General features: G+C 42.6%; 1 protein-coding gene across 1 annotated transcript in view; it reads right to left on the minus strand.

The window, feature by feature from the left end:
* The window catches only part of CLCN1 (chloride voltage-gated channel 1), a 48,136-nt gene that overhangs the window by 7,101 nt on the left and 17,067 nt on the right, over positions 1-23,968 (minus strand). Inside the window, exons 3-19 of the mRNA XM_034059926.1 lie at positions 21,890-22,043; positions 21,301-21,432; positions 19,658-19,786; positions 19,421-19,554; positions 18,455-18,532; positions 14,533-14,611; positions 11,608-11,733; positions 9,908-9,992; positions 7,390-7,491; positions 6,439-6,523; positions 5,879-6,028; positions 4,005-4,074; positions 2,408-2,518; positions 2,067-2,280; positions 1,217-1,350; positions 491-717; positions 264-369 (exon numbers count right to left, since the gene is read on the minus strand). Coding sequence (XP_033915817.1) covers positions 264-369; positions 491-717; positions 1,217-1,350; positions 2,067-2,280; positions 2,408-2,518; positions 4,005-4,074; positions 5,879-6,028; positions 6,439-6,523; positions 7,390-7,491; positions 9,908-9,992; positions 11,608-11,733; positions 14,533-14,611; positions 18,455-18,532; positions 19,421-19,554; positions 19,658-19,786; positions 21,301-21,432; positions 21,890-22,043 — 2,116 coding nt within the window. The remainder of the gene's footprint in view (positions 1-263; positions 370-490; positions 718-1,216; positions 1,351-2,066; positions 2,281-2,407; positions 2,519-4,004; positions 4,075-5,878; positions 6,029-6,438; positions 6,524-7,389; positions 7,492-9,907; positions 9,993-11,607; positions 11,734-14,532; positions 14,612-18,454; positions 18,533-19,420; positions 19,555-19,657; positions 19,787-21,300; positions 21,433-21,889; positions 22,044-23,968) is intronic.

A 23,968-nucleotide genomic window follows, 5' to 3' on the forward strand; every position in this document is an offset into this window, starting at 1 on the left:
TCCATGCAGACTCCAGAAAATGTCCAAGGGTATAATATTGCAAAGGATGGAATGGGGAGCACTGACAGCAGCCAGAATGGGTTTACTTTTGCCATGCTCTCTGAGGGGTCACAAACAAAAACATATTTACAGATATGCTGAAGCGCATTAACAAAGAACCTTTAATACAGGAACAGCAGAGAAAGCTTCCCTCAGTCTCTGAGAAATCAGCACCTTGCCCAGGCATGTACACACAGTTAGCATGAAAGCACACCAGAAGTTACCTGCGAGGTGCTGTGGCTCTGAAGGTTCAGGCATTTGTTTAAGAGGACCTGTTGGGCCATTGGGCTCCTCTGGGTAACTGGGAGTGGGACTTGGGGGTTGAGGCAGCTGTTATGGAAAGGAAAGAAAATAAAGTCCACCCTGTGTCACTTCTTTCTCAACCTCTCCAAAAGCCTTACTGCTTCTTGAGCAGTCTCTGTGCTGTAATATCTTCACTTCTCACCCTCACCTCTCCCTTCTCATCTGTATCCTCATCCTCATCAACATAAGCAAAAGAGTCATGCTTCAGCTTTGGCAGGGTTGCCCATGGTCCCTTGCTGTGCCCATCGTAGGGTGCCTCAGACAGCTTCTGCTGCATTTCTCTGTGGAGGAGCCGTCGCCGTTCTGGGCTTATATGTCTCTGGAGGAGATCCTGCAGTTCAGATCGCTCTACAGACCCCAGAAGGATCATGGTCTCTGCAGAACACAGAGCAAGAAACCATTAAGCCACTTAAGGTTTTTTCTAGCATCCCCTGCCACACACTGCCCTTTCCTCCCTCCAACTTCTTCAAAGTGCTCGGACTCATGGTGTCTAGAGCTATGCAAAAGTCATTGACCAGCCTTGCTAGCTGCTGCTAGTACTCTGTGTGGCTGTGGGAAGCTCACCATTCCTGAGTTGTGCCACTCCTGAGCACCACATCAGAGGCAAGATCCCTCCCTGTTGCCACAGTTCAGTTTGCAAACTTCTCACACCTCCCTTACCTGCTCTATCTGCTTCACTACCCACACTCCAGCTTACCTGTCTGACCAGCTGAAACAGCCTTTTGTCATACACCATCCACAGTGGAAGAGTTTTAGGATGACTTTTATGTAGTGGGTCACACTATCCCCTTCACATGTTAGCTGAAAGCTAGATCCTATGTCTCTTTAACCTGAGACAGTCTTCAGGAAGGACCAGGTCCTCCACCTTGCTTACCTGGTGAATCCACCAAAGGCAAAGTCTTAACAGTGGTGCTTTGGAGGAGAGTTTGCAAATCTCGGTATTTGCAGTTGGAAGAGACAAATTTCACATCTTGGACCATAATATCCTCAACAAAGATATTGTATTTGCTGTGAATTTATGGACAATAAAGGGAATAATCAGCATATTAAAAATGTCTAACAGATAAATCCCTTTAAGAAATATGTAAATGACCAATTCTTTAGAACATGTTCTCAATACAGCTCAGAACAGAATATACAGAAGAATAATCTTCTGTGAGAGGAACAAAGAGGACTTTCCAACAGAATCAACACAGATTAACTGGATTTTCCTGACAGTTGCTTTCCACTCCATTACCCCTCATGATAAAAATACACATATCTGTATATATATACACACATACCTACATCTATGTATAGATGTTTTATATACACATACCTATGTATATCATGAAAGACAGAAAGATGTGTGCATGAATAACTGAATTTTGCTTGAAGCAAAACATCCAAATAGCATTATTTTTTGCTGGAGAAAAAAAACCCAAACCCCACTGAATCCAGAACAAAATGGAAATGAGACACTTGATTTTTAACTTCTGAAACCAGTGCAATGGGGTAATTTTACTACAGATTCCTAACACTGCAGATTGTTCAAACCTGTGCTCCATTTCTGTGTATGAACTCTAATTCTACTCGACCACTTGGGTTTTTTCTAGCTGCAGGCATGTTCTGCCTTTTTATTTTCTTTGTAGTACTATCCCCTTTTCATGACCTTTTATTCTCCCATGATCTCATTCTCTATTTCTTTGCCTCTCCCCACCTCCACCTCTGTTTTACCACTATACCTTATGTGATTCCAGCCCAGGTCCGGCAGGTAGGGCAACTTCTTCACCTGGATGATGCTATCATAGAGGCTGGGCTGCAGACTCTGGGCCACCATGTTGGCAAGAATGACAGCCACCATCATGGGGAGGATGTGGGAGATCTGACCTGTCAGCTCAAAGCAGATCACAGCCGTGGAGACAGTGTGGCTTACTGCTCCTGTCATTGCTGCTGCGCCTTTCACAGGTAAGGTGCAAAAGGAATAGAGAGACAATGACTGTCATACAGAAACAACATGTCTTGTCAACCAGGAAAGTCATGGGGATGGGACCAGGTGAAGGAAAACAAGGACATGGAGACTCACCAATGACTGCATACCCTCCAGGTAAGATCTGATAAACAATACCATCAAAGAGGATTCCTTTGGGAAAGAGTGATGCCATGATTTCCCCAATAAGACGCCCAAAGGCAGCACCTGGAAAACATCACTGACAGTTATGGAATTACCATCTAAAGGACACCCAGTTTGTGCTGTGCAATCACTTGAGTATTTTCTAATGGAAACAAAATCAAAACTTTACATTAAAATGACACCAGGAACTAAAGGGTCACAACACACAGAAGTTAGACTTCAAGAAGAGAGAAAGGTACTAAGATATGGAAATAGAGTTGACCCCTCATTCTTTAACTTAGGCACAGCAGTATTTGTGATTTCCTCCAAGGCAGGAGGATACTTGCAGTATCAGTCCAGATCACAGCTGAGGCTCTTCACACACTCATTCACTGAATGTCTGAACACATATGGAGGTCTTGTTCTGACCCCTGCTCACAATAGGGCTAATTTCAAAGTGCGATCAAGTCACCCAGGGCCTTGTCCAGACAGGCTTTAACAAAGGATGGAGGTTCTCCAGCCTTTCTGAGCACCTGAACCAAGGAAACATTTTTTTCCTTATGTCCCATCAGAATTTTCTCTGTTGCAACTTGTGCCTTTACTTATTTCTTATTGTGTGTCTATATGAGGAGTATTTCCATCCTCTCTGTCCTGTGCTGCATTAGGTGGTGAAAGTCACCATCAGATCCCCTCTTCCCTTCTCTTCTGCAGAGTGAACAAGCCAAACTTCAGAATCTCATTTGTTTTGAGCTCCAGGACCACCAATCTCAGTGTCCTTCTCTAGACTCATTGCACTTTGTCAAAATCTCTTGTACTGATGGACACAAAATATGTCCAAAATGCTGAACAAAAGGGAATACCCAATTTCTTTGCCTTCTTGGCTATGCTCTTCTTAATACAGCCTTGTTTGTGTTAGCCTTCATCACTGCAAGGATATGCTACTGACTTGTGTTCAGTTGCTGCCTGCCAGAACCCAGAGGTCCTTAGCATGCAGCTTTTCATGTAAGAACTGGGGGTACTTAGTGCTGAACTTCATGAGCTTGTACACTTGAGTCTAACATAACCTCTCTTTCTTAATTTTAGAATCATACTCTTTTTAACTTTTGATCTTGGAATTAAAACAAGTTAAAAACCAGCAGACTCCATGTTACCATATTTCAGTCAGAAGAAATTATTAAGTGGTGGATTACACTGGAGGTACTAGTTTTGAGGTTGGTCTCTTCTGGTTGGTCTTCAGGGGTGAAAGGTGCAACTACTACTAATGATAGGTTGAAAGTTTCTCTGTAGGTGAAGAGGCAGAGAAATTAGGAGGCCTGGCTCAGCATGCCTCCCCACAATGTGGCTTTCCTTATGTAAAAAACAGGGATTTCTCCTTAACATTTGGGCTTGGGTGGTGGGAAAATTACGGAAGCAGACTCAAAGGTTGGTATATGGACTGTTAACTGAGCTTGCCATAGGAACCAAGTGATCAGTCCTCATGCACTAGAAGAAACCTGCCTGGATACATCTGCAATGTTTCATCCTCTCCCCCTGTCAGGCCTATACGCAGCAACACAGAATTGAAACTCACCTAGGACAAAAACAGGCATGAAGCCTCCACAGGGGATTGGCATCGTGGTAGCAATGACAGCCATCAAGAACTGGAACAGAGGCAGAGGGTGCAGTTGTTACTGAGCAGCAATAGCACTTTCTGCAGCCCCACTCTACTGCCCAGTCTGTGAATCCATGAGGGATCCGGTGGTTCAGCCAGAAAGTGAAGGGTAAAGGGGCTGTGGGGTGTGAAGGAGGAACTGTGAAGGGGAGCTGGAGGAACTCTGACAACACCAGCACTGATGCAGAGGACCTCTGGTTGACTGCTGTGGTGGCAGAGAGGCTGAATCACCAAGGGGATGGATGAACAAGAGTCCTTTGGCCTTGGACCTCAGAAACTGCAATTTCCCACTGCTCCAAACAGCTCAGCTTTTCATAGAACAAAGTTGTCAAGATTTCACAGACTCAGAATGACTTCAGGGTGAAATGAACTCTGGAGGTCTCTCCCCCAAAACCCTGCTCCCAAAGGGGCAAAGTCCTAAGTTAGATCAGGTTTCTCAGGTCCTTATCCAGGTGAGTTCTGAACATCTTGAAGGGTGGAGATTCCCCAGATTTTTGGGGCCAGCAAGCTGCATACATGGACTACTGCTAACTAAAGACAGAGCTAACTAAGCTCTGTCTTTATAGTACCAAACCCAAGCCATACATACAGCTGACAACTGGAACTATACTGCAGAGGAGAATCAGGCTAAGCATTTGCCCAGAGGTGAAACAGCAGTTTCTTATTTATATGGCCTATCCCAGCTCTGAATATATCCAGAATGGAACAGTGGTCTAGTGAACTGAGAAAGGTTTTAGTTAATGGGACAAGGCCAATGAATCTAGTGTCTGAGGATACAGCTCTTCCAAAGGAGAACAGATATACTCAGGATAGATATACCACATAGTCCATCCCTCTTTTACTTAAGTAAATGAGACCTTATCTGCTTGGTACACATAATCAGAATCATCACAGAAGTAGAACCCCTTAACTGCCTGTCAGAAACTCAGCACAGCTTTTTTTACTTTAGATGGAATCAGATGTGTCAATCCATCATTGCTGTCCATTTCTGATCTGCCAAAATGTTCAACTGATAGCACCAAGGTGGCCTCAGCTGATTTGCTCCCTTGCAACAACAAAAATCACAGTTTCTATGATATTTTTACTATTTTATGGTAAAAAAGGTCTTTGTTGCTACTTGTATTTTGAACACTGGAATACAAGGTTTTCTTCTTTCAAATCTCTTTGTGCTGTCATGTATAAGTTACACAGCTGATCTTTTCAGAGGCTGAACAGTTGCAGCTTCCACAGACCATGTCAGCTCAGAACATCTAACCTGCTGTCGCTTTCCAAGAAGTGAGCAGAAGTGTTTTCAGCTGCATTTGCCCATCAAGTTACAGTACTGCTAACAAATCCTTGAGCCTAACACAGCTATAGATTGTCCTTACATGTTCTTGTCTTCTATCTATAGTTGGGACTATCAGGTAGGCTGTATCAGACTTTATTTAGAACAAACCTAAAGTACCTGAGACTTTTTTAGTCAATTGTTTATTTTTGTGGAACTCAAGAAATCTTTTCCTGGTGGAATTGTCCCTACCAATTGGTGGGTACCAAAGATCACTCAATGGGATGCATGAGGAAGATGACTTAGGGAGCAGTGAAGAAGGTCACTAGTAAGGCCAGGGAATGATTCAGTAATAATTTTGGCAACCTAATTCAAGGTGGGCAAACATCACATCAAAAGATACAAGGAACCATTGTAGTGCTTCATTCAATACCCAGCAGCTTCTCATTGGCAGTTCAAAACTATTTTACAAATGATCAAGAACATTCACTCTGAGTGGAGAAGGATGATGGTTCACTGGGTTTCCTACCTTTATGAAGAAGAAGAGGAAGATGATGATGAAGACGCTGACTTTTGGATGGATCCAGGCAGCAGACTTCCCCAGGATCTGAGGGTCCCCTGTGTATGTTGCCCAGGTGTAGTTATCAAAGAGAGAGCTGATGGCTTCCCGTGGCATCAACTAAACAGCAAAAAACCAGGCGTGAGCCATGAGATGGAATGGAGTAAACATTCTACCTCTGTTGCAAGAAAGTGGAGATTTTTACTTTGCTAATTCATAATGATAAGGCTCAATTCACAATCTTTAATCTGGAAGAGAGCAGTACTTTAACTGGTCTGGTGAAAAACATAACTACCTTTACACATAGGGTAACATCTTCCTTATTACTTTCTTAGGAGAGTGGACCTTTTCCTAGTTTTATATGCAGGAGATAGCAGACATCATGAGCCTCAGAATATAGTCCCTCCTCAACCCAAACTCCTCCCATAGCTTTCTTCCTCTTTCCATGACATTAAGTTATTGGGGCACAGGATAAGGAGAGACTATTCCACAGAACTGCACAGAATTTCCAACACATATCCCACTCTCACCTCTCCTGCCATGAACTGTCCAAATCCAGGAGGAAAGGTCATAGTTGCTATAAAGAAGGTTATAACCCCAGGGTATATGAGGCGGCTGAAAAGAAAGTAAAGTTTATTAAAATACAACCTCATATTCTTTTCTTGATGTGCTATCACTTGAGGACTATGAATTCTGCTCCTGTGAAAGCTCTGTCACATATGTATCAATTGGTTTGGAGTTCTGTTACTGGTAGTTTAATGCCCTGCTCCACTGATCATCATTCACAGAGTTTGACAGCCAGCAAAACCATTTTCCCCATTATAATAAGTGTTGGAACTTAAATAGAGAGGGAGAAAAAACTATCTTCAATTGCCCTGTAAAACCTTCATTGCTAAGAGTTTTATGTTGTTCTGTATTTCTCTTCCATGCTGCAGTTCACACCATTTGGTTACTATCAGTTTCAGCCATTGGTTTGTAAATAGACAGTAACTGCAATGCTGCAGCACATTCTTTACCTTTTTGTCTACATTGTGATTAAAAAACAACTAGATTTTAAAGACTTAGATTTCAGCTGTATTTAATTTTCTGGAGATATAAATGTTGAATTTCTTTTTTACATATTCTAATAAAAATCCAAACCAGGAGAGGCATAATCTTCAATAGCATAAGCATTGATGTTCTAATCAAAACCATTTTCTGTCCAATGAATACATTCCCTTGTCCTCTTACTGAATATTACAGTCCCCCTTCTAAATCAAGAAGCTATGCAAAAGTATTTGGACTGATCAAAAGGAAATCCAGTGCAGAACAAATTCTGATGTTTGTAAATATCCAACTCTCATATAAATTCAGTTTCTCATAGTTTTACTATATTACACTTGACATTGTTCCACTAGCTTTCAGGAAGCATTCATTACTGTCCAATACCAGTAGAGTATACAGATCTGGTGCCTAAAGAGAGTATGTTCAAAGGCACTCACTATTTGGTGAGAAACTGGCTCAGAGCCGTATGACGCCGGATGCACAGGACCACTTGGCGATTGAGATAAACGAAAAATGCTCCAAGGAATCCAGAACATATCCTGAAGTGGATAAAATGAAACAAAATCATACCAAACCACAGATAATACACAAACCAAGAGAACGAGTTCAAGTGGTTTTCACCTTCTGCTGTTCATGAAGTCTTGCAGAAGTCACTTCCTACCTCAACTCATTGGAAGATACTGACTCCCTGATGAAAAGGGAGAGGTTATTTTGGACCTTTGTCACACACACTGCCATTTTACCACATCAATTTTCTTTTTACAGGGAGGGAAATCTCACCTATAAAGATCTATAACATAATCTAGACAAATCATCTATAAAAAAGGACTGAGAGATCTTAGTGGGAACTAACAAAGAGCAGCTGGGCAAAGACCAATGTTCTTGGAACTCAGACATCAGGTTGCAACAAGAAATAATACAAATGAAGGGAGTTTAACTCTGATTCATCAAAGCTATACACCTACATCAAATACTAAAAGTAGTAACAATTCTTGTTCCTACAGCAAAGTATGTCATCTCTGTGATCCTAATTACTTAGGCCTGTGTTCTTTATCCTAATAAAGTCAAAATAGTTATAGCTGCAATGCTCTGCATGTTAGTGAGACCTGCAAGACCACAGAATACTGAGGATAAATAGATTCTATTAATTTGTAAACTTAATAGAATTCTCCTTTCTTATATGTTATGTAGGCTCTTGCCAAATCTCATTCAAAGATTCATTTAATTTACTTAAAAAGATGCATGTTGAAAAAACCCTGCTTGGTCATTTAAGAAATGCACAGAAACAAGTTTAAACTAAATACAAAGCTACTCATAGACAAATGTGTCCATTGAATTTCTCTTAAGTATTTTAAGCCAGCATTGCTTAGTGCTACTATTAAAACAGACCAGTCCTAAAGGCTGCACAGTGAACTGAATTTCTTTATAATACTTTGTATTAAGAAAATAGATCACTCCATTCCTGCCTATCAGTTTGACAATACAATAGAAGTGCTCCTCCTATAAATATATATATATTTATATATATATATATATATATATATATATATATATATATAGTATATATATGCAAATTAACACCGTTGGCTGACACAGAAGAATACGATCTAACTGCTATTAGTGCTTCAGCTGGCTCAGGTTTTTTTTGTCCTACCTGAAAGTGAAGAAACATATTGGATAGAAAAAGACTTCGAGACCTAATGTTAAGAGAATTTGGAGCATTCCAAGTTGGAATCAGGGCTTTATCCAAGCCAATCCAAGTTGTTAGCTTTTCTTAAAAACATACCACATTGGATACCTAGGCATTTGAAAGCATTTCACTGTTGTCATATACTCCTTTCTATGTGCATTACTAAAAAAATAGCTCTGCCAACTATGTTCAAACCACAATGACAAGAAGTTGTGCATTCTAGCAGCTGTAAATCGTAAGGATTATCTTTTTCCTTGCCAGTCTAAACAGATTCCCCCAAGTTGAGCAAGCAAAGTCTATTTAAGAAGAACAAAGTGGATAATATATTAATAACAAACCTCCTATATGTTCATAGGTTTTCAACATGCCTCGTGCCTTCAAAAAACCCACTTGAGTTCATATTCAAGTAAATGAATATGAGGGCAGCCTGCTAAAAGAAGCTGGAAAACCACAAATATATTTCTGATCTTGGATTCAGGTCTTGCAACAGAACGTGTTCACAACACCAGTACAGGTATTTGCTCTCCAGTCCATTCCCTTCATTACTGTTCTGCAGTGTTTTCTCTGGAGCCTCTCTCAAACTCTTAACTTCTTGGTGACTTTTCCTCACAGCAATTCCAAACTCAGTTTTTCTCAAATATTTCCCAATTCTCTTCTAATTTTTCTAAAATTCATTCATTTTCCCAAATTTCCTCCACAAATGAAGCCAACTCAGATATCTCCATAAATAACATAAATCTGACAATCAAATTAATCGCTGTTCTCATTGAATCTTATTATTGCTCAGTCACCCTTGCCACCATGTTGAGTGTTCCAACCTCTCTAGAAAAGGAAAACCATTCTGATCCCACAAAAGGCAAACTTCCTGGTTAAATCTTCTGTCCTGTTTTTGTCAAGTGAAAAGACCAGACTTGTTTGGTCAGCTCATTTTGGGATGCGATGCCACCACAACAATTAAAAGGCCATTCAGGGAATCTATATATGCAGAACCTAGACCAAGTCGGACTTACTTTTTTTGCAGAACTTAATTGCTGAAGAAGATGCATGGAAAGGAAGTAACACACAACTTGACAATACCCACATTTCCTTCCTTACCCATTGTGCCATATAAGCACCATTTTTGAAGGAGAAATCCCAACAGAGGCCTTATTTGTGACAATCAAACTGTCTGAAAGAGATGTATGTAACTGTTTTGCAAAAGAGCTTTCAATAGGGCTTACATGATAACCTTTATAGGGCAAGGAGCCAGGTTCCTGGGAACTTACCCTATTACAGCAAATGCTGGCAGCTCTTGCAGATCAAAGGGGAAATCCATGCGAAAGTTGGTTCTGAATAGGGCTGTGATGGTATCTGTGAGAGAAAAAAAGAGGCAAAGAAGGAAAGGGAATAATGAGGTGAGAAGGTAAATGGCATAAAAGCTAAGGGAAGGGACAAAGGAACTAGATATACATGCTCCTGTGTGGTTTCATGACCACGGTTACATACAATTTCCAGATTGGCAGACTGCTCTGATTTTAGTAGTGCCTATTTTTGAGCACTTGCAACCCTAGCACTTTAGGTGGTATAGGTTTATTTTCAGACAATGTATGTATATATGTTTTTAGATACAATGCCAGAAAATAAGAACTCTTCCCATTATATTCACTGACTTTGAAAGCTCTCTTTGCCAAGGCAGGCAGTGCTTGTGTATGGAGAAGCTGTGTCCCTCAGTTGTGATTGCTTTCTAGGATTAAAGCCCTCAGATACTCTCTGAAGTTTTATCTGCAAAATATTTGACTGCTACCAAAAGAATGGAAGTCTTAGAAATGAAGAGATGTAAAATGTCAGCAAAAACCCATCTTCTCCAGCTCACTTCTCCTGGTAGTGTCACACTGCTAAAATGACTCAGAAGTTGAAACCCATCCTGGAGGTACCTAGTTATTTAGAAACAGTAAATATCTGCACACCAAGAGGTGAAGTACAGATTAGCAATCTAGTGCAGAGTGGAAATGCAGCTAAATGAGGATGGATATCAATCCCATCTTGCCCTGGATAAAAGGAATACTAGCACAATGAGGACATAAAAAAAGCAGTGAAAATCTAGTATTCTATAATAATTACAAGAGGCATTAATTATTTGTGAATTGGTCAGACAATACTAGGTCCTGTGTTGTCGCTTTCTATATTCAAGAGAATATGCAAACCAAGTGATATCTTAGCACACAAAAAAAATCCAACCCTGTAGAGTCAAGAGACCTAAGAGCAGTTTTAAGTAAGGGAACTGCCCCCATGGAGCTCAGCTCAACAAAATACATACAAATGTAATATTAAAACACACAGAAATTATCAGCAAGAAGTTTACAAAGACACGGCAGCCTTCTGCATCAGCTGGAACTCCACTGACACAGTATCTGAAATGCTCTTCTGAGCAAGCTTGTGCTGTGCTATTTCTGTCTGTACAAATGTTGCACTCACACTTTCCAGTTACTTGAGAGGGTTATTTTTTCAGTCAGACCGTACCAATCCTGTAGCATGCTGATCATTTCACCACCTCCATTTGCTAGACTATTTGGTTTTGATGCTTTTAGCTGAGAGATGACCAAAGCAGACCCTGGCATTACCAGCAGATTGCCACAGCATACATTGTACTATGCATTGCATCCTCTGTGGTGGACTACCCCTGTATCTGAAGCCTTGATATTACATTGAGTAGAAGCAACAATCCCTCCTCAGGGGCTCTCTTTCTTGCAGCGACTCATATTCAGTTGTATTTTAGTCATATCCCAGCACACACAGGAATAAGTTGAGTTATACAATTGATAACATAAGATACTTCCCTTTCTCTTTCCCTCTGCAGTGCTGGAAGTCACAGGCCATGGCAGAGGTTTCAAACATTATACAAGGTGGTGGTTTTAAAGAAGATGGAAAAGAATACACTAACAGAGCAACTTTTATACAGAGAGAGCAGGAATGGCTCTTAGCTTACCTGCATCTTTGTTCCAAACAGCAAGGACTCGGAAAATGAAGGCGCTAAAGGTAGCTGCAAAGAAACCTCTCCAATAATTGCGCACAGCAAAGTAGGTGGAAGTGACCTCAATGCTGAAAAGGACCCCTAAAAAGAGTTGGAAAAGGAGCAAAGTTAACATCAGAAGTGTAATATGACAAGCATGAGAAAGGCTTCTAAACAGCCTTCTAGAGCAGTGGTCTCCTCACTTCTTTGATCACCCTCCCTTACCAGTGTAAGAGTTTTGAGCATGTACTCCCCAATATATTTATTGAAAAACCATATTCATGTACTGTAATATAGTACGTAAAACAGAAAACATATACAAAAATAGAAATAGAAAAAAAGGAGGAGATAAAAATGGTTTATTTTAAACTTATTTATTAATGGAACAAAAAATATTTTGCTATGACTAAAAATATTATCTTCTAGTTTTGAAATCTCAGTTTAACACCATGATACAGTGATTCAAAGGTCTGTTTCTATTTTCTGCCTGACACTTTGTCTTGATGGCTGTTGTGGCTGAAAAAGAGATCTCACCAAGCTGAAAAGATAGCAAAAAAGAAATGGCTGTGCTGACTTAGTCATGGCACTATTTTTTCAATTCCATTTACCAGTTATGCAAAGACTGCTGCTGAGATTTGGACAGTAAATTTCCATCTTCCCTGATGTCAGCTCTTCCTGCAGACTGATCAGGAGGTGTTACATTTTACATCTTTAACAAATGGGTTCAAAACCCACTGAAACTCTTAATCTGCTTGGCAACAATTTCACAGAGTTTCTTCTGAAAAGCACTCACTCCCTGTTAGAACAACACTTTCACCTGGAAGGGACAGAATCATAGAATGGTTTGGGTTGGAAAGGACCTTAAGATCACCCAGTTCCAACCCCTGCCATGGGCAGGGACACCTCACACTAAACCATGTCACCCAAGGCTCTGTCCAACCTGGCCTTGAACACTGCCAGGGATGGAGCATTCACAGCTTCCCTGGGGAACCCATGCCAGTGCCTCACCACCCTCACAGTAAAGAATTTCTTCCTTATATCTAACCTGAACTTTCCCTGCTTCAGTTTGAACCCATCACTCCTTGTCCTATCCCTACAGTCCCAGATGAAGAGTCCCTCTCCAGCATCCAAGTATATACACATGAAACATGTGTTTTTTAAATGCTACTGACAGAAGCACTTGTCATCACAGAAAAGATCAGCAAATTCAGAACATTTGTCTCTTTGTAAATTAAAAATGCATAACTGGTCTTTAAATTCAACAATGCTTTCAAAAGCCCACTGCCATGAGATAACCAGCAAATGCCTGTATGCTACAAAGGATTTTCAGAGTCATTCCCTGTCTCATTTCCAAGTATTGTAAAGATTGTAGTTTCAAGGTCTTGTTTTTAAGAAATGAACCACATCAATGACATCCTGCAGCACTTGTGCATATTTGGCTCTGATTTCCTTAATGCAGTAGCTTGCCTATGAACAGTGCAGTGAATGAATTTCAGGTGTGATGCTCTCTATGTAACCTTACTGCACAATCCTTTTCTTATGTCAGTCAAAGCAGCTGCTCCACCAGCTGTTACACTTGCACAGCTCTTTCATGAAAAGATCTTATTAAAGAAGGAAATTTACTGTTGAGAACATAGATTCTCTGGCAGATCTTTCTTTAGTGGCTCACAGAGAATAGTTCTTCATGTATTTTACTATCAAAACAGAATCTAGCAAATACCGTAAGCTGAGACATGTTAGAAACACCTGTACTTTCATCCAGCTGCATAGCAAGCCTCTCACACTGTATAATATGTACTGATACTTCATTCTTCAAACCTTCAGCAATGCTTTCCATGCATCTTCCAACAGTGTTTGCTGACAATGGTGCTTGCAGTTTAGTCTGCTGCTGTATTGCTGTGCGCTGGTTCAGCCTTTTTTTACCGTGGCAGGAAGAACAAGCATTGTCCCAGTGGTATGTGGATTTCTGTCTTTTGTATGAAGCAAAAAACCTTAACAGAAGCTTCTAAACATCTATCATGAAGTTCAGTGACATTCTGAAAGGTACTGGATTGGATAGCACATGGCTTGAGACACCACTGAGAAAACTAGAGGTTTGCTTTGGATGCTCAGCTTTTACACATCTTGCTAATTCTGATGGCTTCATACCATCATTAGCTGACTTCTCAAAGCATAATACAGACTTACAAGCGTACACTTACACAGACCCGATTAGCTGGTCACTGTTTGTACCTCATAGAGTGGCTGATGAGGAGCCTGTAGTAGGCTGTAGAAAGTGTCAGCTCTGCCATTTTTTGTCATTTATCTGTGTTTGTAGTATTATTATTATTATGTTCAACCCACAGTCTCTTCGCAGGGATCATTTTAAGCCACTTGTCCATTTTGTAAGGGTCAGTTTAGTTAATGCTAGGTAATATAATAAATAAATCCACTGAAGTGGGCACACACTTATTGCAGTACCATTGCAAATGAGTGAGGGTACCACAGTCAACCCTCTGTGTTGTGAACAACCCTACACCCAGGACTCTTCATGCACTGTATGTGATAAGTGGCCATCTGACATAGAGGGCACCACGTATACTGCCAATACGCATACTGAATATCAGTAAAGCTTCATTTCCATTCCTTCCTTCCTTCCTTCCTTGGGTACACACATCCCAATTTGGAGACCACTGTTCTAGAGAGCCTTCCCCTCTTGCCTCCAGAAGGCTGACAACACATGGAAAAAGAAAGCCATGAGTTCTGCAGAGTTGCTGGGGAAGTTGGTGATGCTAAAATGCAAGCTTCCTTGGTGAAAGTCACTGACAGATCAAAAACACAGTGTGGGAAAGGGAGAGGGAAGAGAACTAGGCAGGAGAGGATTTAGGTACCTGAGAAAAAGGAAAGAGAACAGCCACTTGCCTCCAAGTGGTGTCCCAAAGCAGCAGCCGACCCCCACGGCGCAACCCACAGTCAGGACATCTGTGTAATAATATGGCTGCTACTGGTGAAAGAGACAAAGAGAGACAGACAAACAGAAGGAAGAAGGAAAGAAAGCAGAGAGTGAGTAACAAAGTCAGCAGTCACATGATGTCACCCAGCTCTGTCACCAGTCTCAAGGTTATAGCTATATTTATTTCTCCCTTCTGGATGGCCTGAAAATGTTCAAAAGGCAAGACCTGGCACAAGGCAGGCAGATATCTGCAATACATCTCCAAGACACGTGGAGAAGACAGCATCTCATCTTTCATTGAAACATGCAGGTTTCTGTTGCTATAGGAGAAATGTCTAGTGGGGAAGTCCCCCAGAGGGTGCATACTTTGTTCCATCTTTTTTACTGTGACAGGGAATCTCAGGATGAACATGTACCAGAGAGAGCATCAAAAAACCTGCCCTGTGACCATGTGTGTGCAATGCATGTGCATGTCCAGAACCAAGTGTGGACAGATGCTGAAGGTCCTGTCACTCCAGGTAGGTGGGTAACAGATCACCCAGTAAAGCATTGTGCTGTCCTGATGAAAACAATCATGATACCAAAGGGAAATGGAAAGCATGAAAGGTAGAATCTCTCCTAAGACAGCTTTGGAAGACACAGAGCTATTGAAAGATAGAAAGTGCTCTTCCACTCTTTGTCCAACATTTGGCCCTGAAGTGCCTGAGAACAATGAAAGATGAGCGTATAGGTTTTGTTTTACTTGGTCTAAACCCCAGGTGATATTGAATGCACCAGTGTTTAAAGCCTCTGTATTTGTTACTTTCTACTATCGTGTGTTCCCAAAGTATCCCCTTAGGTCTCCCATGAGAGTTTTCAGAAAGGATGGGCCTGTGTTATGATGGGAAACAGAGTGGCAGGCAACTAATTCCTGTTTACCTGAGCGGGTGTTTGATACAGCCTCCACCAAAAGGTGTCTCAAGGCTGTCTCTGCACAACCAAGCAAAAAGGACCTTAGAACATTCCCTAACCCAGAACAGTGTTTCTTTATTCACAGGTTTGCCCTAGGTAATTTGTGGGCCCTATTAGTGCCCCTGTGACCTTAAGACATACTTATGTCCCAAACAGTGATGGGGTTCAGTTTGAAGTGTCTGGCAGAGTGGGAGGACTGTGTTATAGCCCACCAGCGTGGAAATTAACACCTTGAAACTGAGGGTACATGCAACACAGCCTGCAGTATAGCAAGAAGTTATTAGACTAGTTTGAAGGTGCAAAGCTTGATGGGACACCGTTGAAGAACACAATGAGATAGAGCAATCTATAGCAACTGCTGAGAACAGCCTGTGGCATAAGGCATCTCCCAGTGTGAATCATTAAGAGGAACCCAGCTAGGGCTACAAAAGTTATGATAACTTTCAGTTTGTTCTCACACTGCAATGTTATCATAGATGCACAGCAAGTTTTAGGCTGGAAGGTACCTCTTCTCCAACTGTCTGCTCAGAGCTGGGCTAACAAGGCTAGATCAGGCTGCTCAGGATCAGGGTGCTAGGTGATCCCTGAGCACCTCCATGGATGGAGATTCCCCAGCCTCTCTTGACATGTGCCACCCTGAACCTCCTCTGGGGCTAAAGGAGAAGTTTTTCCAATGCATAGATAGAATTTCCTTTGCTGCAAGTTGTGCCTGTTGTTTCTTATCCCTTCACTGTTCTCTGGGAAGAATTTGTACCTCTAACGTCCCTTTTAGCCACGGAAGACAGGAATTAGACTACTGTCCCTTTAGCCTTCTCTTTTCTTCTCTAGCCTCTCCTACTGAACTATGGATGTGTCCTGCAGTCTCTGACTATATTAATGAATATAGTCACAGAAAAAGAAACAAGAGCTGTAGACTGTGTTAGGGAAGGTTTTTGGTTTTGTTTGCACTGGGTTTTTTTTACCATTAAGAGACCCTATTCTCCTGCATACTATCAATGGTTCCACCTGAGTGTGGTCTAATCCTTGGTTCTGAACCTGCTTTCTCTCAAGGGTTTTGGCAGACTTACAAGTTCTATCTTGAAGCCTCAGGCTTCAGCTCAGGATGCTTCTAACCTGCTACATTACCCACATACACACAGCTCTCAGCCTGTCTTCTGCTAAACCCGATTGTCTTCCTGGCACATCTTTTCTCAAGTTAACATCTACAGAGCCTCTAATTTGTAGCTGAAAAACGATGTTCCTTCCTTTTTTTTTAAACAGCACCAGAGTAAAGATCACAATTATTGTTAATGCAAGACCATGTTGCATTGTCAGGTAACTCATCCATTTGAAGACTAACAGGAAAGTAGTGCATGGAAGAAATAAAGCCAGCTTAGAAAGAAAATCACATTTCATAGAATCATAGAATAGTTAGGTTTGGAAAGGACCTTAAGATTGTCAAGTTCCAACTCCTTTGCCATGGGCAGGGACACCTCACACTAAACCATATCACCCAAGGCTCTGTCCAACCTGGCCTTGAACACTGCCAGGGATGGAGCATTCACAGCTTCCCTGGGCAACCCATTCCAGTGCCTCACCACCCTCACAGTAAAGAATTTCTTCCTTATATCCAACCTAAACTTCCCCTGATTAAGTCTGAACACATCACCCGCTGTCCTATCACTACAGTCCCTAACGAAGAGTCCCTCCCCAGCATCCCTGTAGGCCCCCTTCAGATACTGGAAGGCTGCTATGAGGTCTCCACATCTTAGCTTTCTCTTCTCCAGGATGAACAGCCCCAACTTTCTCAGCCTGTCTTCATATGGGAGGTGCTCCAGCCCCTGATCATCCTCGTGGGCCTCCTCTGGACAGCCCTCAGTGTTCTCCAGGTTGAACAATGCCCATGGCAGGCAGGGACTGTACAAGCTGTATCGTTAGAAATCAGCACATTAATAAGTGTCACTTTTCCTGTAACCTTCCCTTTCTCTCACTGCCACCAGTTACACACAGAAAGAAACTCGTATTGCTAGAGTGGAGACGTATCTGTGGAGAGCCTTTCCTCAGAGCACAAAATCTCACTGCAAGAGGCTAAATGGGTCGTACACTGAATGTCATATAGGAAGACACTTGCCTCCAAGAGGAGCCTCGAAGCAACATCCAACTCCAACCGCACAAGCCGCCACCAGGAGGTCGAATTGCCTATGCACATTCTGGAACAGAGACTGCAGCCAGAGAAGGGCATGCTGGGGTTAGAGGGAGCAAAGCCAGAGGGTTAGGATCCAGAACAATGAAACAAAGCAACAGCCAGCAGCAGACTCAGCCATTGCTATTACCAATAGCAGGCCCTATGCATTTAGTGCAGTCTTTAGTACTGTCAGCTGGTCTTCAGCAGTGACATCTGGTCCTGATGACAGGACAGCAGAAAGGCTCTACTCAAGTAGAACAGCATCTCCCATTGCTGTATTACACAGCCAGTTTCTGCTAAGAGTCTATGTGAAGCAGTTTCTACACTGTGAATGGATTTTTTTTATACAACTAGTCAATACAGTGATCAGCCTGCAGAGGCTGTGCTGTGACAGCAAAAGCCCAGAGACAGTGTCAGTGTCTATAATTAGCAATGCTGTATAAATTTGGCTTAAAGACAAACTGATCTTTGCCTGCAGCTACTTTTTTATACAGACAATGACAGTGCGTAAGTATCAGCATCATGAGACTGAAAACTTGTTAAATGCATATTCCTAACCATCCTCCATGTAACTGGTAGATAACACTGCTGGTCTTATTTGACTGTGTATCTGGCTTCTCAATATCATTTTCTTTGCCGTGTATTTTACTGCTTTATAGGGTAGAGTGAACTTCAATCCATATGTTTCCTTTTTGGTTTGTGGCCTACCAATACTATGCTGTGTGACTTAGGAGTTCAGCCTGTGGAAGACTTGTATGCAGGGACATGTGCCTTACCTCATACACACCACAGAAGATTGACATGAACTTGCTGAGTACTGCAGCACAGATACTGGCAATATGCACAAAAGGACCCTGGAAGAGAAGAAGAGGAAGAAATCAGAGAGGGTGACCATCTGGTTACTGACAACCACTTACCCACTGCAGAGCTCAAATTTCTCTTTGGCCATCTCAGCCAGTCCTCCAATCATTGGGTTTTATCCCTCTAAAATACCACCTGACTTAATTCCATTAATGTTTTCTATATCAAGCCTTTCTAACTAGAAGGAAAATGGCCAACATAAGGCAAGTGCAGCTGGAAAGAGCAGAGCTTTGGAGAAGAATGGCAGCAAACAAGTAAAACATTTACAGAATCTTCTTCTACAGACAACTCATAGAATGACAGAATCCAGCCTGGTTTGGGTTGAAGGGACCTTAAATCTCATCCAGCTCCAACCCCTGCCACGGGCAGCGACACCTTCCACTGGAGCAGGTTGCTCCAAGCTCCTGTGTCCAACCTGGCCTTGAACACTGCCAAGGATGGGGCAGCCACAGCTTCCCTGGGCAACCTGTTCCAGTGCCTAACAGCTCAGTATGATATCTAATCTAAATCTTCATTCAGTTTAAAGACATTCTCCCTTATCCTATCACTACATGCCCCTGCAAAATGTCCCCCTCCAGCCTTCTTGTGGACTCTTTTGGCATTGGAAGGCTGCAATAACGTCTCTGTGGAGCCTTCTCCTCTCCAGGCTGAATGCCAGCTCTCTCAGCCTGTCTCCATAGGAGAGGTTCCCCAGCCCTTTGATCATCTTCATGGCCTTTTCTAGACTTGCTTCAGTAAGTCCACATCCCTCTTGTATTTGAAGCCCAAAAACTGAATGCAGGTAGGGTCTCATGAGAGGTGATGCAGCCCAGGATACAGTTGGCTTCCCTCCCACCTTCCAGATTCTGGCCACTACTGCACATGAAAACAGCAATATTTACCTCTTTCCCCACAGGCATGCCACTTCCAAGCCCGGCTGTGAGGCCAACAACTTTGGCCACAAAGGCTTTGAGAGTGAGATATTCCTTGAGGACCACTCCCCTCATAATGGTCTTTAGCTCTGGTATCCCAGACCCTGAAAACAACAGGAGAGCAGGGGGTGAACAAAATCCCCAGACAAATGGAATAAGACAAATGAGACAGACAGAAACAGATCTTGCCATGCCTTCTGCCCTCACCAACAGCCTGTGGAGAGACGAGGTGGCAGAAAACGGCCGCAAACAGAATAAGAACAAGTGGGAATGTGACCCACACCAGATACTGCATAGGAACATTCGGGTGCAGCTCTCTGTACATCCACTTGTAGGCTGTAGGCACACAAAGAAAGAAGTTGTCAGTAACCACAGGTGCTCCAAACAGGTGGGTAGACATCAAAGAATCACACACTTGTTAAACCTGCCCATACTAAATCTCCCTGAGAAATTATATCCCAAAGCTCTCATTTTCTAAGACAATCATTGACTCATTTTGAGCAAGAGTTCCCAAATAAAGCAGGTATCCTGCAGGAGTGGACAGAAGTGGCACTCTATTCTTAGACACTAATACCTGTGCCCAAATGTGACATAGGAAGAGGTTATATGCTGTTGTAAGGATGTATCACTGTACAGGGTCTTTTCATTTGGCAGCCTGTAGGCCTTATGTGGGTCATGAAGGACAATAAAGTGGTCCACCAATAGCTATGCCTTCTCCTCCATCTCAATCACATAAAAAAACATTCCTTCATAAAAACTAGCTTAAAAGCTCTGATTATGATTTGTCTTTTAGAGCAGCTATGGGGCATGAAGGGAGCTGTGCCAAGTGTTAAACCAGCAGTGGGTCCATTTGCTCAACCAGGAACAACAGCACAAGCTGCCGACAATCCAAATTGAACTGATGCTCCTGTGCAGTTCATCTCCTTTACCTGAGCTGGCTCCCCACACAGCAGGAGGCTGAGATTTGGCAGAGGGAAAGAAATACCCAAAGGACTCAGCTGTAGGGAGTATAAAGGACAGGGGCTCTCTGAGACTATTAGGGCAAGGCAGATGCCTGGCAGATGCGGAAGCTTTAGATGGAGGAACACTGGGCTGAAGGAGTGTTGGGAGCTTTGAGAAACTGCAGTGTTCAGTGAACATCAGCAGCCAAGAACACTGACATGAAAGGGTTGGAGTGTGTGTACAGGTCAGGACTGGGACACTGAGGGTAAGGACAAAGAAATAGTGCAGTTACCAGGATGTGGGCAATGTGGTGTGTGCATGTGTACATTGAGATGGAGAAAAGGGGACTGAAAGGTGTTGTAATTGTTATTGCTCCAGATAGCGATTAGGAGATCTCTGTGGGAAAAGCCAAAGGAGGGAGCACTACATGGCCAGGTAGCAGGAAACTGCAGGGTACTGTATAAATACATATTGGAAAGAACAATAATGAGGTTAAAAGCAGAAACAGTGTCAGGAGGGCACCTCAGAACCCTTTCCCCTCCCCATTCCTCATGTGCTCAATAGCCCTGGGAAGGATGTGGACTAGTGTAATAGGAAGGACCGCAGTACTACTTCCCTGTGCCTCTGCATATTCAAGGGAGCAGAAGGAAAAGGGAGTAAAAACAGTGGTCTGTCCTTGACACATATCTTTTGTTTCTGCCTGCTTACCCCCAAATTTGCTTCTGCCATCCCTTTAAAGAACCTGTCCCTAGTTAATCTTTTCTCTCCTATGTTGCAAGTACTACAGCATAGGCAGCAAGGGGTGAGGATAGGAACGCTGATGTTAAAGGAGGAATAAAGGTATCACTGAGCTTTGTAAAACAGTCATCTTGCTTACAGTGCTTTTGCAACACCTGAATGGGACCCACCCTGTAGGCTTTTCGCACTGGCATAATCCATTCCCCAGCTCACCAACGCCATGACCAGACCCAACAGAATCAGGAAAATCCAGTCCTCTCCAAGCTTCCTGGTAATGTATTTCTGGATGCGTCTAGCACAGTCTGTGGAGGGAAGAGTGAATCAGATAAACCAAGGGAACACAGATGAAACATGTGTCTGTCTCTCCTCTCCTATGCTGAGGACTGACTACAGTAAGGATCTATTCCGAAGCATCATGGGCTTTGTGTGGAAGAACTGGTACCCATCCTTCTCTTACACAGTCCTGCAAACTCTTATGCAGTTAAAAACCCCCAAAACCACAGGGGGGAGTGAGGTGTGTGCCTGTGGGGGGACAGACATGACACAGAGCAGAATTCAACATCTTTCCAAACAGATCTTGGCTTTTCCTAGGATGAAAGCTCCCATGAAAAAGCCTTTTCAATCCACTGTGATTCCTCTTCCTTCCCTCCTTCTTCCCAGTCACAATTTCCTTGTCTTTTGGCCTTGCTTACATTCCATCTCTCTGGCTGGCCTACCCAGTATCAGGACATAGGGTAATGAAAGATGAATTGTCCCTACCTTGACATTTGGAATAGTGCTCTTCTTTGATCTGCACTTGACTATCACGTTTCAGGGGTCTTTCATTGCTCTTTTGGGCCTGCTTCTTATTCAGTAGTTTTGCTGCTTCCTTGTCTGCAAAGTCGGTTACCTGATCCGTGTATTGGCCATAAAGCTAGAAGAGCAGAAAGCAAGAGAGATCAAAAGGAAAAAGTAAGGCAAAAGTTCCTTCAGAAATCACATTAAAGATGAAAAGGCAGAGCTACTGCATCCCCTTTTGGGGGGAATCATCATCACAGACTATTAGTTGTTTTCTAACATCCTGAGAAAGAGCTGGCTGTGTTCTGAACAGATAGAGCAAGGCTTTCTGGAGGTAATACAGAAGGGCAAAGAGTTCACATGAGGCTGCCACCCTCAGGGCTGTCCCATAGATTTCAGCAGCACTGTGAAGCATCTCTGAAGGCTTGGAGAGGTATTACACTATCAAACAGGCTGCATGAATGTCCTGCATCTGTTCCTCCTGCTGCCAAGGAATGTTTAACAGGGCACAGAGCCACTGTGGAGGAAAAGAAGCAGCATCAGCTCAGAAATATCACAGGGTACTGCACAGCTCCTGTTATTTACCTAATTCATCACGTTAACTCCTCACATATATCCAGCTCCTCTGAATTTCCTAGCTACTTAATCTAGTCTTCAGCTACTAATCTTGAAACACACTTGGTTATATGCAATTCAAAACTAGCTACACGCGCTTTCCAGTGACATTTCACACATGGATCTGCAGTAAACTTGGCAGTTGTGCTGTCTCGTCAACAAGATCTCAAGGGAGCTTCAAGGATCCTAACTGTACCCCCATGAGGAGCAGCTGTCCTACCTCACTCCTTTATAACATAGGTGGGGAAGGTGTGCATTTGAGAAGCAGAGAATAAACCCCTCTTCCTTACATGTCTTTCTATGAACAAGCTTTGGCTTTACCTGAGGTCAGGCTACCACCTGATGACACACACAGGAGAGATATAAAGCTCTGCCATGCACTTAGGAGACATATCTATTGACAGCTTCGAGTCCCCTCCTTTCAAAGTAACACAGGAGATGTTGCCCTTCCTTGAGATCAAACAGGTTCAGAGACTCAGTGAAGGATCTGCACTGGAAGGCATGTCTGGAAGTTTCTAGTCCAAGACTTTGCTCACAGCATGCAAACTCCAAAGTCAGATCAGGTTACTCAAAACCTTGCCCAGACAACTCCTGAACATTCTCCAGCTTCTCTAAGCACCTGTTTCAGTGCTCTAGCAGTTCTCGTTTCCACATAACAGATATGACTGAAGTAATAAGTAGTTTATCTATTTGCATATATTCTTCAAGAGGCACTTGAACCATGAGCTCCCTTCAAAAACCCTACTGTGTGTTCTGTGAAAACAAAACCATCTAGGCTTCATTAAATCATCCTACTCCTAAGGTGTCTTACCTGCTGACTCTTAAACAAAGAGCTCCTATCTGAACACCTGAACGCATTCTTCCATTCACCACTGTACTGGAAACTGAGTAATGTAATTATTAATCATATGATTATCAGCATACTGTAGGCAAATTACACAATGCATACTCTGCAGCGATGAATGCCCATGCTATCACTCTCATAATACAGACAGGACAGCGAAACATCGGGCTGAAGAAGTCCATATACAAGGTAAGCTGTCAAATATAGAATCCAGTCCTAAATAGTCGACTGCTCCTTCTTTCTCTCACTGTGCCATTTTCAGCCAGAAATGCCAAGTACTAGCAGGTTTTAGACAAATGTATCTTCACATCACCTCAACTAACGTTTCATTGCCTTTACATGGTCATCAAACGCAGCTTAATCCAAACTATGAACTCAAACCTGTGCCAGGTATGATGTTCAAATTAGTCTTGCACCTGCCCAGATGGAACAGCATAACAGTATAATAGTATGAAAGGCAAAAATCCTCATGCAGTATCCCTATTCACTGTTTCTATCTGTCTGGAAAATTATGCATTCAGGATGCAGGAAAAAAGGGTTTTGTCAGGCACAAAAATGAAGGTTCTGTCCTGGAGAACGAGTTAGTCTCAATACAACACGCT

The sequence above is a fragment of the Melopsittacus undulatus genome, chromosome 2 (genome assembly GCF_012275295.1).
Source record: "Melopsittacus undulatus isolate bMelUnd1 chromosome 2, bMelUnd1.mat.Z, whole genome shotgun sequence".
Taxonomy (NCBI): Eukaryota; Metazoa; Chordata; class Aves; order Psittaciformes; family Psittaculidae; genus Melopsittacus; species Melopsittacus undulatus.